The 19,456-nt window shown below is 36.9% G+C and overlaps 2 protein-coding genes and 2 long non-coding RNA genes across 6 annotated transcripts in view; 1 reads left to right on the top strand and 3 right to left on the bottom strand.

The window, feature by feature from the left end:
* LOC145909562 (uncharacterized) overlaps positions 1-4,212 on the bottom strand; it is a 63,013-nt gene extending 58,801 nt beyond the window's left edge. Inside the window, exons 1-2 of one of the 2 annotated variants that reach the window (XR_014403137.1) lie at positions 4,098-4,206; positions 3,515-3,700 (exon numbers count right to left, since the gene is read on the bottom strand). This is a non-coding gene — a long non-coding RNA (uncharacterized LOC145909562). Of the gene's footprint in view, positions 1-3,514; positions 3,701-4,097 lie in introns of those variants that run through there. The other variant, XR_014403138.1, reaches the window with a different exon arrangement.
* Positions 4,213-4,533: 321 nt separating this feature from the next.
* On the bottom strand, positions 4,534-7,179 carry LOC145917817 (receptor-interacting serine/threonine-protein kinase 1-like). The gene is made up of 5 exons (XM_083003103.1): positions 7,002-7,179; positions 5,962-6,912; positions 5,684-5,853; positions 4,775-5,616; positions 4,534-4,670 (listed from the first exon to the last, which is right to left on the bottom strand). The coding sequence occupies exons 2-5, from the start codon at positions 6,007-6,009 to the stop codon at positions 4,534-4,536; spliced, it is 1,197 nt and encodes a 398-aa protein (XP_082859229.1). The 5' UTR covers positions 6,010-6,912; positions 7,002-7,179.
* A 4,371-nt stretch (positions 7,180-11,550) lies between these two features.
* Positions 11,551-19,313, bottom strand: LOC145909351 (uncharacterized). 2 transcript variants are annotated; one of them, XM_082996744.1, is made up of 17 exons: positions 19,210-19,313; positions 19,046-19,157; positions 18,773-18,942; positions 17,864-18,705; positions 17,643-17,717; positions 17,203-17,271; positions 16,829-17,020; positions 16,104-16,211; positions 15,503-15,598; positions 15,303-15,362; positions 14,875-15,000; positions 14,510-14,601; positions 13,732-13,912; positions 13,198-13,338; positions 12,612-12,770; positions 12,262-12,409; positions 11,551-11,990 (listed from the first exon to the last, which is right to left on the bottom strand). In XM_082996744.1, the coding sequence occupies exons 2-17, from the start codon at positions 19,091-19,093 to the stop codon at positions 11,876-11,878; spliced, it is 2,622 nt and encodes an 873-aa protein (XP_082852870.1). In that variant the 5' UTR covers positions 19,094-19,157; positions 19,210-19,313; the 3' UTR covers positions 11,551-11,875. The 2 variants fall into 2 exon arrangements, with proteins under 2 accessions (XP_082852870.1, XP_082852878.1); XM_082996752.1 differs by lacking the exons at positions 17,203-17,271; positions 19,210-19,313 and having other exon boundaries at positions 19,046-19,168.
* On the top strand, positions 13,209-14,322 carry LOC145909594 (uncharacterized). Its single transcript, XR_014403142.1, has 3 exons — positions 13,209-13,327; positions 13,514-13,616; positions 13,724-14,322. It is a non-coding gene; the product is annotated as an uncharacterized LOC145909594 (long non-coding RNA).
* Positions 19,314-19,456: the final 143 nt, after the last annotated feature.

Here is a 19,456-nt window from a genome sequence, read left to right as displayed (position 1 = left end):
CCTCATTAATAATGTGTTATATTCACTGCTGTGTTCTGGAGGTATTTAAATTTTGATTTAAACATCTTTTGTACAATCATAGCAACCGACCTCTGACAACAGTAGATGCAGCAAACACTCGACCTTCACATAAATCAGCAAATTTCATCCAGCGATCACTTCTCTCCAAATTCATCATCTCACAACTTATTGTTGGACCTTCTCCACCCATTACATAAACTGTGTTTCCAACTTTGGCTGAAGTTGAGTAATTTCTTGCTGTGTTCAGTTTCTGCAAAAAAAATTGTGAAACCTTGTATGCATTTCACACCTCATGCGTTCATCCACATCAATATTTTTATTGGGACTAAGACGTAATTTGACAGTGGTTTTATGCTGGGACCTGTTTATGACTGCAAGCAACTTGTATATGTTTGCATAATTGAGCTTGTTGCTGTTTGTTATGCAACAATCTTTTTGGTTCCCGAGTGCAGAACTTAAAGGTGCCATGACACCATTTTTACAGATTTATTAACCTGCTATACTATACTTGTTGTGTGGAATGGCATTCAATAATTGTTTCTGATTAGGTGAATTTTTTATTTTTCAAAAATGGCAATAAAAAAAATAAGCAATAACATGAAAACAGTGAAAAGCTTTTGTTTATAATCAGTAAGTGATGAAAGGTTGAAAGTTTGAGCTGTCATATATATATCGAAAGCATCGATAATAATATACTTTGTGCACTTTTCATCAAACAATACCGAGTGTAACATAGACGCCTAGCCAGGGGCGGTAACAAATTATCACGAAATCCCGGAAAAATGAAAACTAGTCGCCTATGGAGTGTGAGTTTGGAACATGATCACTAACTGGTTCACAGTGGGAGGTTGAACACCTGGGCTACACCATGAAAACAGACTAGGACTGCACAGCCCAATGTTATGATTGTAGTGCAGAGTACGATGATGTCTCATGCTTCTATTTGTTGTTTTTCTATTTGTGATTTGCCATTCTTGTATTCGATGTTTTATACATTACAAAAAATGCAGAGTTTGACTATTGGTTAACTATGCCCTAGGAAGCTGATGGTAACAACCAATTCACATGGCAAAATCTCGAATGCAACTAACCGGTAAATGTTGATGTTGTTTTGTGGTAACATTCCATTTCACACAATCTCTTTCTGAATTCTCACCACCAATAACAAGAAATTCTGATGAATCTATAACAAGTTTAAATAATATGAATTTCAATGTTAGTAAAAAAGACTGCCTTAGTTAAGGCCCCATAAGAGTAATAATTCCTCAAACTTACTTTAAAAGAAATACTGATTGACCACAGAAAAAATGCTGACCACAGAAGCTTTAAATACAAATACTAATAACCTTCAAAAACAAAAAAAGAACAGGCAGATCATATGCTAAGAGGCTAGCCTGGAAGTTACAGATTTTGATACATTTAACTTTTCACCGAAACAGAAAGCAAGATATTTTTAATATGTTACCCCTGTTTCTTCTGCTTGGTTCTTGGTGTGATGAGTGGGGCAGGGAATGATTTCTTGGAGGATTTCTTTCACTTGTTGAGCTTTCAGATCTTGCTACACTTGGAGATTCAGAGTTACTTCTTTCACCTGTCAATACATTACCACATACATATCCACATGTGAGGAAACACAGTTCTTTCTCACCAAAATTACATATAATAAGCACAAAATCTGTGTTACTTTCAATTATGTTCATGTTGTGGCGGATGCCACCATTTAATTGTGGCGGGTGCTTGATAGCGTTTATTTGTTAGCTCTCAAGAACCCGCTACAATGTGGTTATAAGTAAATGAACCATCACTGCATATCAACAAGTGTAGGAACATAATAGATAACAAACATAATTAATTATTAAATTCATCCAATAACCTCGATGCAATACAGAAATACAAAACATGGAGAAGTAGAACTTCACACTTCTGTGTTGACAAATTTTAGGAATGTTTACAAATGTAAGTAGTTTAATAAGCTACAAACCATTTTAAAAGTTATTGCCAACTGGTAGTTTTGGATTTGTGACATCACTTGAACCTTATACAAACATCAAACTAACTTTATATTTGCTTAACATAAACAAAAGAAGATTTTTAAATTTGACATTCTGGGTACCAGTTTCTATTCCATTTTTTTACAAATAAATACTTTGTTATCAATGTTGTATTTTACCTGGTTGTTGATGAGATGAGTGGGGTGTGGAATGATCTACTCTCAGATTTCTGCCATTAGGTGGTGATAGAGGGTTGGTAACAGGTCTCAGTGTTTCTGGTGTGAAAAAGAAATTCATAGGTACATAATTTACAGAAATTTCAGTTCATAAAATCTGTTCAAAACTTTTTGGTCTTTGCAAGCAAGCTAACATGTAAAGAAATTAGCTCGATATAGCTTGTAATCAGATATTTAAAACAATTCATGTCAAACACTCAGCCTGTGATCATTTTATGCTTGCTGTATTGATTTAGACAGCTGATGACATGCAATATTGGAGTCATTTCTGTACATGATAGCTTGTAGCAAAGATCTAGACTAAATCACTATAATTAGGTGAATATAGGTCCAATCATGCTTTCTGTAGTGTATTTAGGAAATGTACTTCAGACAATCATTTCATAAAACTTTGCAAAGTAACTGCAAAAAAGGATATGGAGCTCTCTTAAACAAACACCAAACTAACATTTTGTAGTAAATTACTTCAGAAATTAGTATTGATTCTGTCACGCTGCAATGCTCAGTGTTTACAATGTCAGATTATTGAAAAATGCAAGTTACCCTTTTTACTTCTCCTTGATGGGTCGGACAAGTCACGATGTACTGGATGATTTCTACCACTGGGTGTGACTTCAGGTGTAGCATGACTTGTAGATCTTCTATTTGCTGTATTTAGATTTTGTAAATAGACATTTAATCCTGATTTCCAAATGACATTTTAAACCCTTGAAACCTTCTAGTAAATGATAAAAGCATTCAAAGGTTATGAATTACAGCTGAATAAAAAATTTACCTCAACCTGGGGTTGGCGGATGCAATTAAGTCTGTGAAGGTTTGAGTAGAAACCTCTATTTGTTATTTGGCGCGTATTTTGCTTCAACCATTTTAACACAGATTATGGCAAAAAGCAACACTATTTTATTTGTCTGCAGTTATAAGACTGCATGATTAAACAAAAGGGTTTAATAAGCAGTGTTGATGTAGATGTGGTCCAAAATATTGAATAAAGAGACTCCCTTGCCATGTATAATTATGCCATGTTAATCATAATTAAAATTACTATGCAGTCAATTCCAACCAGGAAATGGTATCTGGCAGGCATTGACAACAATGGTTTTAACCTTCCATTACAATCTTATTATGAGGCATTAAATAAATTTAATCTGTTGAAATATTCTGAGTTTGATTTTGTATTTTCTATGAGGTATGTAGTTGTGCTGAGACTGAAATAGGCTGAGGCGTACGAGAAAAAACACAAGTCTGTACCCAATCACTTGCCTTGTACTTGTGGTGATTCCTGTTCTCTTTCACTTTGCTGTATGTTGTCCTGTAGTGGTTGATTACTTTCAAGTCCAACACCTATTGCAGTTCTTCCAGATGATGGGTTGGGCAAGTCATGATCCACTGGAAGGTTTTCTTCACTGGGTGGGTTTTGGGGTGTAGCATGACTTGCAGGTCTTCTGTTTGCACCTGGAGACAAATATATCCAGTTAAATGCATAGTATTAAAGCATTATTATTTTAAACATACAAATATTATTATATGATAAGCAATGTGGAGCCAATAATATGAATTGTGTATAAGCTGCAGACAGATGGCCACTGTTTTGAACTACAAGGTCTCATTAGTGCAGCTGCTCTGAATCTTAGTGAATATACAATCACCATTATCTGTTGGGCATCAAATAGGTCTATCCTTTTGGAGAAAACTGTTTGGTCTGCAAAGTCATCTAGAAGAGTCACACCAAGCTGCACTGATGAGATCTTTTAGGTCGAAACATTAGCTATCTGTCTGCAGCTCACAAAAATTATTTAGTTACTGTTTTGCAATCAATTTTGCCATGGTGATTGCAAATTGCTGTTACTACCTCTTCCACTCCTTCCTGGTGATGGATTGGGCAAGTCATCATCAATTGGAAGATTTCTTTCACTGGGTGGGTTTTGGAGTTCGGCATGACTTGCAGATTGTCCACTTGTATCTTGAGACATAATAAAACAGTAAATCAAATGTATGGAAAAATGAATTATGTTTAATTTACATCAAGGTTTTTCGGGAAAGTGTTTTTGTCAGAAATTTCACAAAACTCGCGATCCAAGGTTTCCGTTTGCTGGCATGGTTGCACTAGATTTAATTCAACACTTTGGAACAACGACAAAAAAGGCCAAACATAAGGGCGGGAACATTTTTAGTTTTCTGTCAAACTTAATACTTTGCCATATACTGATCATTTCTGTTATGGTTTTCAAGACAATGAAAATCAGTTGCTAATTCCAACAAGCATATGAAGATGGCAATGAAGTTAACTATTGTGAAAACTTGTGGGTCAGATACCACTGACAGAACAAATAATAATAATTGCCTTGTCTTTGTGAAGGTTGTTGTGTCCGATCTCTTGGTTGAATGTTTTCCCCAAATAGTGGATCAATTACTGGACCAACATCTGCAAAAATATCATTTTACAGAAAAATTGCAAATTTATATAACAAAAAAGTCGCACCAATCCACAAAAAATGTCTTAAAAAAATCAAATCATGCAAATCTTACCATGAAACTTCCCTGTGTGTGTAGAAAACTGGCTGAGTGGGACAGTTGGATTGTGGGTTGCTGTTGGATCCTCGATATGCATGTTCCTTGCAGCATTCAATACTTGCTGCAGAATTACTGTGGGATCTTGTTTGGAAAGAAGTTGTTGGAATTCATCACGAATGTCAACCATGTCTGGTCGTTGATTTGGATCTTGATCCCAACATCTGATCATCGCTCTTTCCATCACATCAACTATTTCTCTGTTGTTTGCATTGCTTTGCTCTCTTAGGCTTTGTATTGCTTCACAGTCAGGTCGTAGACCCTGCCTAATTTTGTTCCAGAATCCTTGTTCTGACTGATATGGTTGTTCACGACTTAGCATCTCAAAATACATAATACCACAGCTGTAGGCATCCTGTTCTTTTTTAGGTCTTGCGTCTTGAAGAAGTCTTTCTGGTGCTGCATAGTAAAGTGTCAACCCCTGTGATTTTGATTGACCGGGGAGTTGAGTTGTTGATCCTGACGTCAGTTGGACCAACCGGGCACATCCAAAGTCACCAATTACGCAATGCAAGTCAGGTGTGATGAAAACATTTTCTGGCTTTAAATCTAAGTGAACCAATCGCTTGTTGATTCCACAGTTGTGAATGTAGGCAACTCCTGATGCTATTTCAGTTGCCATGCGAAGAATCAAACCCGGTCCCAGTTCAATATCTTCATCCAGGAGTAGAATTCTTAAACTTCCACCTCCATAGAATTGCATTACAATCCCAATTGCTCCTGGCCACTTGGTGTATCCATGAACAGTTGATATGTTGTCATGGCGAGATTGCAGTAAGTTTTGGTATTCACGTCTGAATCTATAAAAAGTATAAATAATATGTTGATCTAACTGCTACAAATATTCGTCAATAACCATAATCTTACGTTTTTTCAAACAGGTGTTGTTCACGTTCTCCACCAGTGACTTTCAAGCACTTGACAGCAAGAAATCCAACTTTTTCATGTTTTCCAAGGAAAACTCGACCATAGCTACCTTGACCGATTACACCCCGCTGGATGTCACAAAAGATATTTTCAGCTTTGAACTCTCTCAGCTAAAAAAAAAAAACGACTTTTAAAGATAAATAATACAAAAAATTTTCAGCCAAAAATACAACAGTTTATTATACAACATTCCATGCATACAGCTGTGTTATACTTACAATGTCTAGTCCTTGTGGGTCAACAACAGATGAAGCAAACGCCATCATTCAATTTTTCACCGGCAACACAAACTAAAATTGCTTTTATTCTTCATTTTCCAAAACTGTGCGAGTTAAATGCTGAGCGAGCCCTGAGTGAAGCAAAACTAAATGAGGAAGTTTGGGCTAATCTAGTTTTAAGACCGTTGATTGTTTGCAGACTGTCACGAGTCGGTCTCAAACTGCTACAGTTTTATTTGATGGTTAATCATTTACTTGGAACTGTAACCGTACACTGGCAAAACCTTCAATACTATTGTCAACACAAAATACGTGCAGTATTCAAAAACATAGAAGTGAAAAGAGACACAATTCTGTGTATTTGAAATTTGGAAAACACGAGCCAAGAAATTTTTTCAAAAGAAAAATCAGTCGTACATATTTCTAATGTTCACATTTTACTAATTTTGTATTTCTGATGGAAAATAGTTTCTAAATCGGAAAGTACAATTTTAACAAACACACATTTTTCATGTCAAATTATGTTTATGATAAGTGAGCAAAATCTGTGTTCCTGCTTGTGCAAAACCTAATGCAGTGCCACAGGCAACAGCTGCACTGATGAGACCTGGTCGAAACAGTGTGTACACCCCGTCTGCAGCTCTCATTAAAATAGTTTTTCCATTCAATACTTGGCAAAGAGATGCAAAACACCCCCCAAAAAACAGAGATAACAATCGGCACGGCAGAGCTGGCAGAGGAATGCTAATGAAAATCTGCCAACACCTGTTCCACAAAAAAAAAGATTGTATTTTTCGCCTACACCTGTTTGGTCAACAAAATTTTGTACAATCATAGCAACTGACCTCCGACAACAGCAGATGCAGCATTCTTACGAGCTTCACACAAATCAGCATTCTTCATCCAGCACTCACTTCTCGCAGAAGAGTTTCCGGCGCATTGGCCGCCATTCTTGCAAATATAAATAAGTAAATTAAAGTACATCCGAAAACAAAAAAATTGGAAATACAAAAACATAGATAACAATCGGCATGGCAGACCTTGTAGATGAAAATGTGCCTAATTCGTAACACAGGAATCTGCATTCCAACAGGTTCAAAATTATGGGAAAACAATCTAAATGCAGGCCGAAACGCGTGGTCGCGCTAACGGCGATTCTTGGACGCTGCCTCGAAAATTTCAAATTCAAAAATACAGATGTTTAGACCTTCGAGTTCCTCAAGGTTAACAGTTTCGTCTAACAATAAAAGCCATGTTGAATTTTACCTGCACTGCGAATACTTCGTAGCCAGAGTCGTACTTTTGCACATTTAGCGATAGGGTTGTCCCTGGATGAATAACTTCCATCCAAAATGCTGTGTTTCCCTTCTTGTATGGTGATAGCGTGGTCATAGTTGTCCATCCAACACCCCAAATTGTTGTAGGTAACTTGAAACAAATAACGGGTAGAGGTAATTGTTCACAGAGCAACGAATAAATGCAATGCAACAGTCAATATCCTGAACATATGTAGTGAACGCATTGGCTTCGTGCGAACCTTTGCTTGGAATTTGCGAACACGGTTGTTCAACATGGAAATATTCACAAATACGAGTCGTTTTGTTTGCCTGACCTACGAATATTGCGAGGAAATAAAATCGTGACGTAACGACATTGGCAGTGAGACTACGTCACCACGGATGCTGGAAGGACACTTCGACCCGGGTTCTTCCCACACTGGAGAGGTTGGAGAAGGTTTTGGGTATCGACGCATACAACACCAGAAAAGACGCAGTCAAGAAGTGCGTTGATGCTGCCTTCGCCCGGAACTACAAGGTTATTGTTGTGCAAAATGGTGGTTGGTGCGCTGGAGCCAAAGACGCTTCATTGACGAACAAGAAGTACGGATCCTCCAACAGCTGTCGTCACGGAAGGGGGGGACCGTGGGCCAATGACGTCTACGAACTCGACTACGTATATGTCAAGTAAGAACTTGTGTTTCACGGTTCTTGTGAACTACTAATTTTGAGTACACGCTTTGTGGCTAGTGTGAATTAACGCAGTAAGCGTGCTAGGCTGCAATGCCTGGGCTGCGAAGTCTGTAAACCGAATAGTTAATAGTTGTGTGGATTAAGTTGCATCGCATAAGAGGGATAAATAATGAAAATCCTGAAAACACTTGAATGAAATCTTGTTTAATCTCGCTGATTTGCCAATCTTTCCAATTCCATAAAACTTACATTTTTTACTTTAAGAAACTACATTCCATAAAAGTGACGACAATGGTGAATCTGAAAGTCATCTCGAATGAAATGCAAGATATTTATCTAATTCGCTCTTTATTCTCGTATATATCCATTGATTGACACTTTTCATATGTTTATTTAGCCAACATCACATAATCAGGATTATTGTGTGAATTATTTCGTTGGTAGTTTCATGTGAAAGTTTGTCACGTCAAACACCATCAATACATGGTACACAAATATAGTTTGAGGTTTTTAACAAAGGGAAGTTAGGTAACATTTCTATGGTAGATTTGATTTTGGAAAGTGCAGAGCAATCACGTGACAAAGAAAGTTACGACAACTAAAAACGTCCAAGTTACAAACGAGGGTTAAGAAAATTAATTTTACCTCCTTTGAATCGCTGGAATCATAGTTGACCAAATGAAGATAGTTCCGTCCATCGCCAATGCCAAAACACACTTTGTGATGAATTGGCTGCTGAGCAGTTTATTTTATTAGCGATGGATTTTCTATTAAGGATTGTTTTATTAAAGGCATGAGATCATTAAAAAGTTGCATGTTTGGCAGAACCGTCAGTTAAATTCTTCGTTTCCAGAAAAAGCAAAACCTAATCGTTGTGGAAATAAACTCTTCACATGAAGCCTCATTTCTTTATCTACGTAAAAAATGAATTTTTTGTGGCAACCGTTGCCAAGCGATTCGTTTTCTCCAGAAAAAAATCCGTTGTTGTTTGAAATGTTGCGACTGCTTCTGGATCCTGGGTTCAAAATCCCTGTGTGGTCAAAACATAATTGCGTTTCCTGTTTCCATGACAACGTGACGACATTGTGGAGAAATGTGCAGAAAATTTAAAGCAGAAAAGAATTTCACAAAATTCATCTTTCCGCACCAAGAATTAAACGTGAGATTCGGTCGGCGACGTCATCACATGTTATTCCATAGACCCCGTTACCCTGGCAACGTGAATCGATATGGAGTTTATCTAATTGAAGTCAGTCGCAGGAAAATACTGTCGACATTGTCGGCCTGAAGCAAACGAGTTATTGGTCATGCCCGAACCCGACATATTAAATCTTTCCATCATAGTTTCGCACGTGCAATACTGTACTGGGATTGCTTTAGGTTGCCTAGCGACGCCTTCGAACGTCAACCGGACGACCTTTTACCAGAAAAGAACAACTCACTCTTAAACTGACAATTGCGTCGTTTTCTCGACACTCAAACAAAGTCGTTAACTGTCAATGGTCGTTAAATCGCTTGCCGATAATAGATTTCCGATCAAGAATCGTTAAATGTAGGAATAAAGTTCGCCTCAAGGTCAATGGACGCTTCGCGAACGGTTCCAAGGAAAATATTTTCTGTAGACGAATTTTTACCTGAAAATATTTTGAAGGTAAAATTACTTTTCTTAACCCTCGTCGGTAACTTGGAGTTTTTAGTTGTCGTTACTCTCTTTGTCACGTGATTGCTCTGCACTTTCCAAAATTAAATCTACCATAGAAATGTTACCTAACTTCCCTCTGTTAAAACCCTCAAACTATATTTGTGTACCATGTATTGATGGTGTTTGACGTGACAAACTTTCACATGAAACTAAATCGCACAACAATCCTGATTATGTGATGTTGGCTAAATAAACAAACGAATGTAGTTTCTAAAAGTGGAAAATGAAAGTTTTATTAAATTGGAAAGATTGGCAAATCAGCGAGATTGAACAAGATTTCATTCAAGCGTTTTCAGTGTTTTCGTTATTTATTCCTCTTATGCGCCAAAACTTTAAAACTACACACAACCATTAGGTTTACAGACTTCGCAGCCCAGGCATTACAGCCTAGCTGGCTTACTGCCTTAATTCACACTAGCCACAATGCGTGTACTCAAAATTAGTAGTTCACAAGAACCGTGAAACACAAGTTCTTACTTGACATACACGTAGTCAAGTCCGTAGATGCCATTGGCCCATGGTCCCCCCTTCCGTGGAGATATCTGCTAGAGGATACGTACTTCTTGTACAACGCGTCATGCTTCTAGCGCACCAACCACCATTCTGCACAGCAATAACCTTGTAGTTCCGGGCGAAGGCAGCATCAACGCACTTCTTGACTGCGTCTTTTCTGGTGTTGTATGCGTCGGTACCCAAAACCTTCTCCAACCTCTCCAGTGCGGGAACAGCCCGCGTCGAAGTGTCCCTCCAGCATCCGAAATATCGTAATCTCACTGCCAATGTCGTTACGTCACGATTTTATTTTCTTGCAATATTCGTAGTTCAGGTAAACAAAACGACTCGTATTTGTAAAGATCAAATGTAAAAATCATTCATTTAAACGAATAAAGCTGTCCACAGATTGCTTTGTGCAATTTAATATATAATTATATCGATATGGAGCGATCGACAGCCTGCCAGTCTTTGGTTTTTAAATTGATTAGTTTTTATTCATTAATCACATTATTTAAACGAAGTTTATTTTGAATTGTTTTGTTTTCAAGAAAACATGGGTGTCCGAGTGGGGAAAAGAAAACCACAAAGAAAGTAATTTTAGCCCTTACTCAATTTTCTCTACAGACGAACATAATCATAATTTAGTTTTTCTCGTCGTGTCGGATTTCGCAAAACTAATAATTGACTGCATTGAACCGAATTGACGAGAACTGACCTACGTTGAACCGAAAGCGATTAAACGGATGAGAATACTGACCTTTGCCAACCGAAGCAATCTCGTAGACCTGGTTTGACCATGAACCTCCTTCTCCATTCGATGAACACTTGTTGGAACCCCCCCATCTTCGGTATGTTGTTCTCGCAGAAGAGCTTGTGGCGCATTGGCCGCCATTCTTGCAAATAGTAGTGGATTCATGTTACAAGTGAATTAAAGTATATCCGAAAACGGAAAAATGTGAAACAAAAACACAGATAACAATCGGAATGGCAGAGCTTGTAGAGGAATGCTAGTGAAAATCTGCCAACACCTGTTTCACATAAATAGATTGTATTTTTCGCCTTCACCTGTTTGGACAACAATATTTTGACGGGGATCACAGGAGTTATTTAATCCAGCGGGCAAGTGTTACTGTAAAAAATCTTGATTTTACATACATACGGATTTGTGAAGATGGACATTCAAAAATTGGGTTTAATGGTGAATTGTGGGGACCGCACTGTTCGTTTGTGCATCGAAGCGTGCATTGCTTTTTTCTTATGCCGTGGTATCCGCTTTATTAAACGTGTGTTTTGTGTTGCTCGCTCTTCCTATACCGCACAACTTGCTGAATAAAACATCAACCGCTTTAAAATAGTCCTTTGTAATAAAAAACAATGCCTTTACATACAGAACAAAAATAAATTCACAAACTTCTGTGTCGCTGTCCAGATTACAATTGGCGGCCAACGAAAATTAGGTCCCGGGTTAATTTTGTAGCAAGTTGTTACAACGGAACAATTACATTAATTTTGTTCAAAGGCAAAACAATTAATCACATTTTTAACAACAAATAATCCTGCTCAATCTGCACATTTTTCAGTGGAAGTGTTGCATGTTTATACAAAAAAGTGAAAAAAGTTGCAACAACATATTGTGAAAAAAACCCACGACCACATGACCTACATTACAACCCGCATGTTAAAAATCACTGAGTTTAAAACCGAACATTGACGTCAGTTTGTCGACTGCAGAACAAACAAACACATATTAAACAGCAACAACAGTCGCATTATAAACTGATTTGTCAAGATCAAAAGCATGTGTCCAGACATCTGAGGTTCGATCGTAAACTTCAACTGATGTCAGGGGATCGGCGTAACTCCTAAATAAAACCCAAATTAATGTGAGTATTTTTAAACATCAGGAAATTCTTACTCACTTAACTGACAACAACACACATTTTCTGTATATTTTTATTACTGATATTGCGATGGAAAAACTACATTTATTTCATAATATTAGCAAGGTCAGTCGGTTGTGCGCAAATTCCACACTTACATATATTTCCCAGTCATTAACACCTTCAATTATGAGTAACAAACCCTATAGTGACGTCACAATTACTAGTACAAACATTCAAACGTAAACCTCACCACAATCCACCCAGAACATAAATCCTCCCATCAATAACACAAGCAGAATGACGGAAACGACGATTTAGGAGAGGAGAAACATATTTCCATTTGTCGACTCTAGGTTCGTATTCTTCAACTGTTCCCAGGGGGCCACGACCATAACCTCCTGTCAGATTTAAAGTAAAACTTGTCCAGGGATTTTCTTGGCTTCTGTTTTGTATTTAGGTGAAATATTTGTTCATGTAACTTTAATTACATCATGTGTGATTTAAGTAAAGTTACCTTACATTAATAGATAGAATCCAGGAAATAAGAAACAGTTACAAAAACTACTAGTTTTAGTTAATATGTAACTTCTGATAACTAACCAATTGCATAGATCTTCCCTTTAATTTCTTCACATGCTAAATTACATCTTGCTTTATTGAGAGAAGCGATTCTTGTGGAGGTTCCAACACGAACATCGCGGAATTCACATGATTGTAAGGGTTGTCCGCCATCACCTCCACCCACAGAAAACAAAACATCTGAAGCGCTTGTGTTATTATTTATTGTGACGTCATATTACGATTATTTGGTAATGTTACGTAACAATCATTGAAGTAAGCACTGCGTTTAACGTACAAACAACGGACAGTTTAACATCAAGATGTAAATAAAAACTAAATAATATGATGGTTGATATTCACGAACTCAGTAAGCACGCAAATAATTATTTTAAACGTGGGTTTAATTTCATAAAAAAAAGATTTTTTTGCTCCTTTTACACGAAACGAAATAAACCTCGTGCATATGACGTCATCACTAAAAAAACAGGTTTGCGAGTCCATGGTAATAAGAGAGTGAGTAATGTAGGGAGTCTAAAGTTTAAAGCGAATTTTACATTGTTGCCTTGCATTGTCAAGAAAAGGGAAAGCCTTCATAAGTTTTGAGAAATTTAAAACATATTCTTACTGTCAATTGAACACATTCCATGTGCATGTCTTCGTTGCAACATGTTGGCACCAATTACCCATCTGTCTACATCTATGTTATAAATTAAGTATGATAATGGATTGCGATCTCCACCAACACCTCCGGAAAGGTAAAGTTTCTCTACAACATGTAATTGTCAATAAAATAGATTGGGTAACATTAAAACTAGGTTCTTTTGCAACTTTTGCTATTGTCATTAACAAATATTTCTGTAGCATAACAAAGTACCACCCACTTAATAAGGTGCACAAATTTTATTCTGTTGAATAAATATAACTCTGTCAGTTATTTACAGGCATGTCTGCAAAAGATGGGGTGGCTGACCAAAAAAAAACATTATGAAGTCCTGATGACAACCTCTGCCAATCAAACCTAATTCTTCTGGTTGTACGGCGCATGTAATGGCCAAATTATATTGTACAACCTTATTAATAATGTGTTATATTTACTGCTGTGTTCTGAAGGTATTTAAATTTTGATTTAAAAATCTTTTGTACAATCATAGCAACCAACCTCCGACAACAGCAGATGCAGCAAACACTCGACCCTCACACAAATCAGCAAATTTCATCCAGCGATCACTTCTCTCCAAATTCATCATCTCACAACTTTTTGTTGGACCGTCTCCACCCAGTACATAAACTGTGTTTTCAACTTTGGCTGAAGTTGGGCCTTTTCTTGCTGTTTTCAGTTTCTACAAATAAAATTGTGGAACCTTGTATGCATTTCACACCTCATGTGTTAATCCACTTTATTGGGACTAAAATGTAATTTGACAGTGGTTTTATGCTGGGACCTGTTTATGACTGCAAGCAACTTGTATATGTTTGCATAATTGAGCTTGTTGCTGTTTGTGATGCAACAATCTTTTTGGTTCCCGAGTGCAGAACTTAAAGGTGCCATGACACCATTTTTACAGATCTATTAACCTGTTATACTATAACAAACAAATTATGACGTCATACAGGAAAAATGAAAACTAGTCGCCTATGGAGTGTGACATAGTGTGAGTTTGGAACAGGATCACTAACTGGTTCACAGTGGGAGGTTGAACACCTGAGCTACACCACGAAAACAGACTAAGACTGCACAGCCCAATGTTATGGTTGTAGTGCAGAGTCCGATGATGTCTCATGCTTCTATTTGTTGTTTTTCTATTTGTGATTTGCCATTCTTGTATTCGATGTTTTATACATTACAAAAATTGCAGAGTTTGACTATTTGTTAACTATGCCCTAGGAAACTGACGGTAACAACCAATTCACATGGCAAAATCTCGAATGCAACTAACCGGTAAATGTTGATGTTGTTTTGTGGTAACATTCCATTTCACACAATCTCTTTTGGAATTCTGACCACCAATAACAAGAAATCCTGATGAATCTATAACAAGTTTAAATAACATGAATTTCAATGTTAGTAAAAAAGACTGCCTTAGTTAAGGCCCCATAAGAGTAATAAATCCTCAAACTTACTTTAATAGAAATACTGAATGCACTGCTGACCACAGAAGCTTTAAATACAAATACTAAAAACCTTCAAAAACAAAAAAAGAACAGGCAGATCATATGCTAAGAGGCTAGCCTGGAAGTTACAGAATTTTGATACATTTAACTTTTCACCAAAACAGAAAACAACATATTTTTAATATGTTACCCCTGTTTCTTCTGCTTGGTTCTTGATGTGATGAGCGGGGCAGGGAATGATTTCTTGGAGGATTTCTTTCACTTGTTGAGCTTTGAGATCTTGCTTCACTTGGAGTCTCAGAGTTACTTCTTTCACCTGTCAATACATTATCACATACATATCCACATGTGAGGAAACACAGTTCTTTCTCATCAAAAGTACACATAGTAAGCACAAAATGTGTGTTAATGTGGTTATAAATAAATGAATCATCACTGCATATCAACAAGTGTCAAAATATAATAGATAACAAACATAATTAATCATGAAATTTATCCGTCAACCTTGATGCAATACAGAAATACCATACAGGGAGAAGTAGAACTTCACATTTCTGTGTTGAATGTTTACAAATGCAAGTAGTTTGATAAACTACAATCCATTTTAAATATTCTTACCAAACAGAAGTTTGGGCTTTGTGACATCACTTGAACCTTCTGCAGTTGTAAAACTTTCACCTGTATACGAAGCATCACAAAAACTTTATATTTGCTTCGACATAAACAAAAGAAGATTTTTAAATTTGACATTCTGGGTATGTTTCTATTCGATTTTTTTTTCACAAAGAAATACTTTGTTAACACCTGTTGTATTTTACCTGGTTGTTGATGTGATGAGTGGGGTGTGGAATAATCTACTCTCAGGTTTCTGCCACTAGGTGGTGACAGAGGGTTGGTAACAGGTCTCAGTTTCTCTGGTGTGAAAAAGAAATTCATAGGTACATAATTTACAGAAATTTCAGTTGGTAAAAGCTGTTTGGAACTTTTGTGGTCTTTGCAAGCAAGCTAACATGTAAAGAAATTAGCTCGATATAGCTTGTAATCAGATGTTTAAATCAATTCATATCAACCACTCAGCCTGTGATCATTTTATGCTTGCTGTATTGATTTAGACAGCTGATGACATGCAATATTGGGGTCATTTCTGTACACGATAGCTTGTAGCAAAGATCAAGACTAAATCACTATAATTAGGTGAATATAAGTCCAATCATGCTTTCTGTAGTGTATTTAGGAAATGTACTTCAGACAATCATTTCATAAAACTTTGCAAAGTAGCTGCAAAAAAGGATATGGGGCTCTCTTAAACAAACATCAAACTAACATTTTGTAGTAAATTACTTTACATGTTGGTATTGATTCTATCACGCTGCTATGCTCAATGTTTACAATGCCACACAATTAAAAAATGCAAATTACCCTTTTTACTTCTCCTTGCAGATAGGTTGGGCAAGTCATGACGTACTGGATGATTTCTACCACAGTGTGGGACTTCAGGTGGAGCATGACTTGTAGATCTTCTATTTGCTGTATTTAGATTTTGTAAATAGACATTTAATCCTGATTTCTAAATGACATTTTTAAACCCTCTAATTTAATGTTATAACCTTCTAGTCAATGATAAAAGCATTCAAAGGTTATAAATTACAACTGAATAAAAAATTTATCTCAACCTGGGGTTGGCGGATGCAATTAAGTCTGTGAAGGTTTCGAGTAAGTTTGTGAGAACCTCCATTCGTTATTTGGCGCGTATTTTGCTTCACCCATTTAAACGCAGATTATAGCAAAAAGCAACACTATTTTGTGTTTCTTCAGTTATAAGACTGCATGATTAAACCGATAAAAGGGTTTAATAAGCAGTGTTGATGTGGAGGTGGTCTAAAATATTGAACAAAGAGACTCCCTTGCCATGTATAATTATGTCATGTAACTCATGTTAATCATAATTAAAAATACTACGCAGTCAACAACAATGGTTTCAACCTTCCATCACAATCTTATTTTGAGGCATTAAATAAATTGAATCTGTTGAAATATTTTTAGTTTGATTTTGCATTTTCTTTGGAGTAGGTATGTAGTTGTGCTGAGACTGAAATAGGCTGAGGGGTACGGGAAAAAACACAAGTCTGTACCCAATCACTTGCCTTGTACTTGTGATGATTCCTGTTCTCTTTCACTTCTCTGTATGTTGTCCTGTAGTGGTTGATTACCTTCAAGTCCAACACCTATTGCAGTTCTTCCAGATGATGGGTTGGGCAAGTCATGATCCACTGGAAGGTTTTCTTCACTGGGTGGGTTTTGGGGTGTAGCATGACTTGCAGGTCTTCTGTTTGCACCTGGAGACAAATATATCCAGTTAAATGCATTGTATTAAAGCATTATTAATTAAAACATACAAATATTATTATATGGTAGTCAATAGTAATATGGTATATTCCAATTCATAACACTATAAGAAGCAGTTAGGACTTTAGTTTTAGTATTAGTTGGCAGAATATATCATGTTGGGTAACAAAACCTCTTTTATGTGATGGTCTGGGCTGTGTCTGGTGTATTCGCATCTGGGCAACATCAGCAATTGCTTCATCTGAAAACAGTGAAGTTTACATCAAATTTGTTTTGAGAAGTAGCAATTCCGCAAAATTTGTAATTCCAGCATAGGTGATATAGGCTTTATTTCAATTTCTGACACAACGACCTTGACAGGGTGGAACCAATGCTGGCAAGGCAAGAATACTTATTATCTTTTCAAAAATCAGTTTGATTCAAATACTGTTTGAAATTAAAATGCATTTTCCTTAAATCCTGCAGGTCTCAGTGCAATTTTTATGCTTCTGCCCTGGCAACTTGCATTAAAAAAGGATTACAGACTCTGACATTAACAAACTTAGACCACCTGGATCTTATACATCTACAACTCCTTGGATCCACAACTGTTTTTTAACACAAATTACTTACCTTGTATTTGTGGTGATTGTTCTTCAATTTGATGGATGTTGACCTCAAGTGGTTGTTTAATTTCAGGCCCAACATCTACAAACAAAAATCCTCACCAAATGCACAAATAAGAGATCAAAAGCATGCATATCAATATATAAGTTCCATTGTACATAAACACTATTGTGGAAGTCCGATACAAAACAAATTTGAAATCATGAAACTGACAAATAAAACGCTACCATGAAATTTCCATGTCTGTGTTGAAAACTGGCTGAGTGGAACAGTTGGATTGTGGGTTGCTGTTGGGTCCACAATATGCATGTTCCTTGCAGCATTTGCTACTTGCTGTAAAATTACTTTGGGATCTTGTTTGGAAAGAAGTTGTTGGAATTCATCCCGAATGTGGACCATGTCTGGTCGTTGATTTGGATCTCGATGCCAACATCTGATCATCGCTCTTTCCATCACATCAACTATTTCTTTGTTGTTTCCATTGCTTTGCTCTCTTAAGCTTTGTATCGCTTCACAGTCCGGTCGTAGACTCCTCTCAAGCTTGTGCCAGAACTCTTGTTCTGACTGGTATGGTTGTTCACGACTTAGCATCTCAAAATAGATGATACCACAGCTGTAGGCATCCTGTTCTTTTTTAGGTCTTGCATATTGAAAAAGTCTCTCTGGTGCTGCATAGTAAAGTGTCAACCCCTGTGATTTTGATTGACCGGGGAGTTGAGTTGTTGATCCTGACGTCAGTTGGACCAACCGGGCACAACCAAAGTCACCAATTATGCAATGCAAGTCTTGTGTCATGAAAATATTTTCTGGCTTTAAATCTAAGTGAACCAATCGCTTGTTGATTCCACAGTTGTGAATGTAGGCAACTCCTGATGCTATTTCAGTTGCCATGCGAAGAATCAAACCAAGTCCAAGTTCAATATCTTGATCCAGGATTAGAATTCTTAAACTTCCACCTCCATAGAATTGCATTACAATCCCAATTGCTCCTGGCCACTTGGTGTATCCATGAACAGTTGATATGTTGTCATGGCGAGATTGCAGTAAATTTTGGTATTCACGTCTAAATCTACAAAAAGTATAAATAATATGATGATCTAACTGCTACAAATATTCGTCAATAGCCCTAATCTTACGTTTTTTCAAACAGACGTTGTTCATGTTCTCCACCAGTGACTTTCAAGCACTTGACAGCAAGAAACCCAACTTTTTCATGTTTTCCAAGGAAAACTCGACCATAGCTACCTTGACCGATTACGCCTTGCTTGATGTCACACCGGATATTTTCAGCTTTGAACTCTCTTAGCTAAAAAAAACACTTTTAAAGCTAAATAATACAATATTTTCTCAGCCCAAAATACAACAGTTTATTATACAACATTCAATGCGTACAGCTGTGTTATACTTACAACATCTAGTCCTTGTGGGTCAACAACAGATGAAGCAAACGCCATCATTCAATTTTTCACCGGCAGCACAAACCAAAATTGCTTTCATTCGTCATTTTCCAAGTGCTGATCCCTGAGTGAAGCAAAACTAAATGAGGAAGTTTGGGATAATCTAGTTACAAGACCTTTGATTGTTTGCAGACTGTCACGAGTCGGTCCCAAACTGCTACAGTTTTATTTGATGGTTAATCATTTACTTGGAACTGTAACGTTACTCTGGCAAAACCTTCCATACTATTGTCAACACAAAATACGTGCAGGATTCAGAAACATAGAAGTGAAAAACGACAAAATTCTGTTTTTTTTTAATTGGGAAATCACGACCCAAGAAATTCTTTCAAAAGAAAAATCAGTCCCACATATTTGTAATGT

The sequence above is a fragment of the Ascidia mentula genome, chromosome 1, assembly GCF_947561715.1.
Source record: "Ascidia mentula chromosome 1, kaAscMent1.1, whole genome shotgun sequence".
NCBI lineage: Eukaryota > Metazoa > Chordata > Ascidiacea > Phlebobranchia > Ascidiidae > Ascidia > Ascidia mentula.
The sequence above is the reverse complement of the archived record's forward strand: the minus strand, read 5'-3'. Positions and strand labels throughout refer to the sequence as shown.

What these genes read in the sequence shown, in the direction of transcription:
- LOC145917817 (XM_083003103.1), bottom strand. Translation starts at nt 6,009, where the DNA reads ATGATGGCGTTTGCTTCATCTGTTGTTGACCCACAAGGACTAGACATT. An exon ending in CAACACCTGTTTGAAAAAAC is followed by an intron (nt 5,617 to 5,683) that starts GTAAGATTATGG and finishes TACTTTTTATAG; the next exon opens with ATTCAGACGTGAATACCAAA. An exon ending in ACACACAGGGAAGTTTCATG is followed by an intron (nt 4,671 to 4,774) that starts GTAAGATTTGCA and finishes ATATTTTTGCAG; the next exon opens with ATGTTGGTCCAGTAATTGAT.
- LOC145909351 (XM_082996744.1), bottom strand. Translation starts at nt 19,093, where the DNA reads ATGATGGCGTTTGCTTCATCTGTTGTTGACCCACAAGGACTAGATGTT. An exon ending in TGGAATGTGTTCAATTGACA is followed by an intron (nt 12,771 to 13,197) that starts GTAAGAATATGT and finishes CAAGCGCTTCAG; the next exon opens with ATGTTTTGTTTTCTGTGGGT. An exon ending in AGGGAAGATCTATGCAATTG is followed by an intron (nt 12,410 to 12,611) that starts GTTAGTTATCAG and finishes TAAATCTGACAG; the next exon opens with GAGGTTATGGTCGTGGCCCC.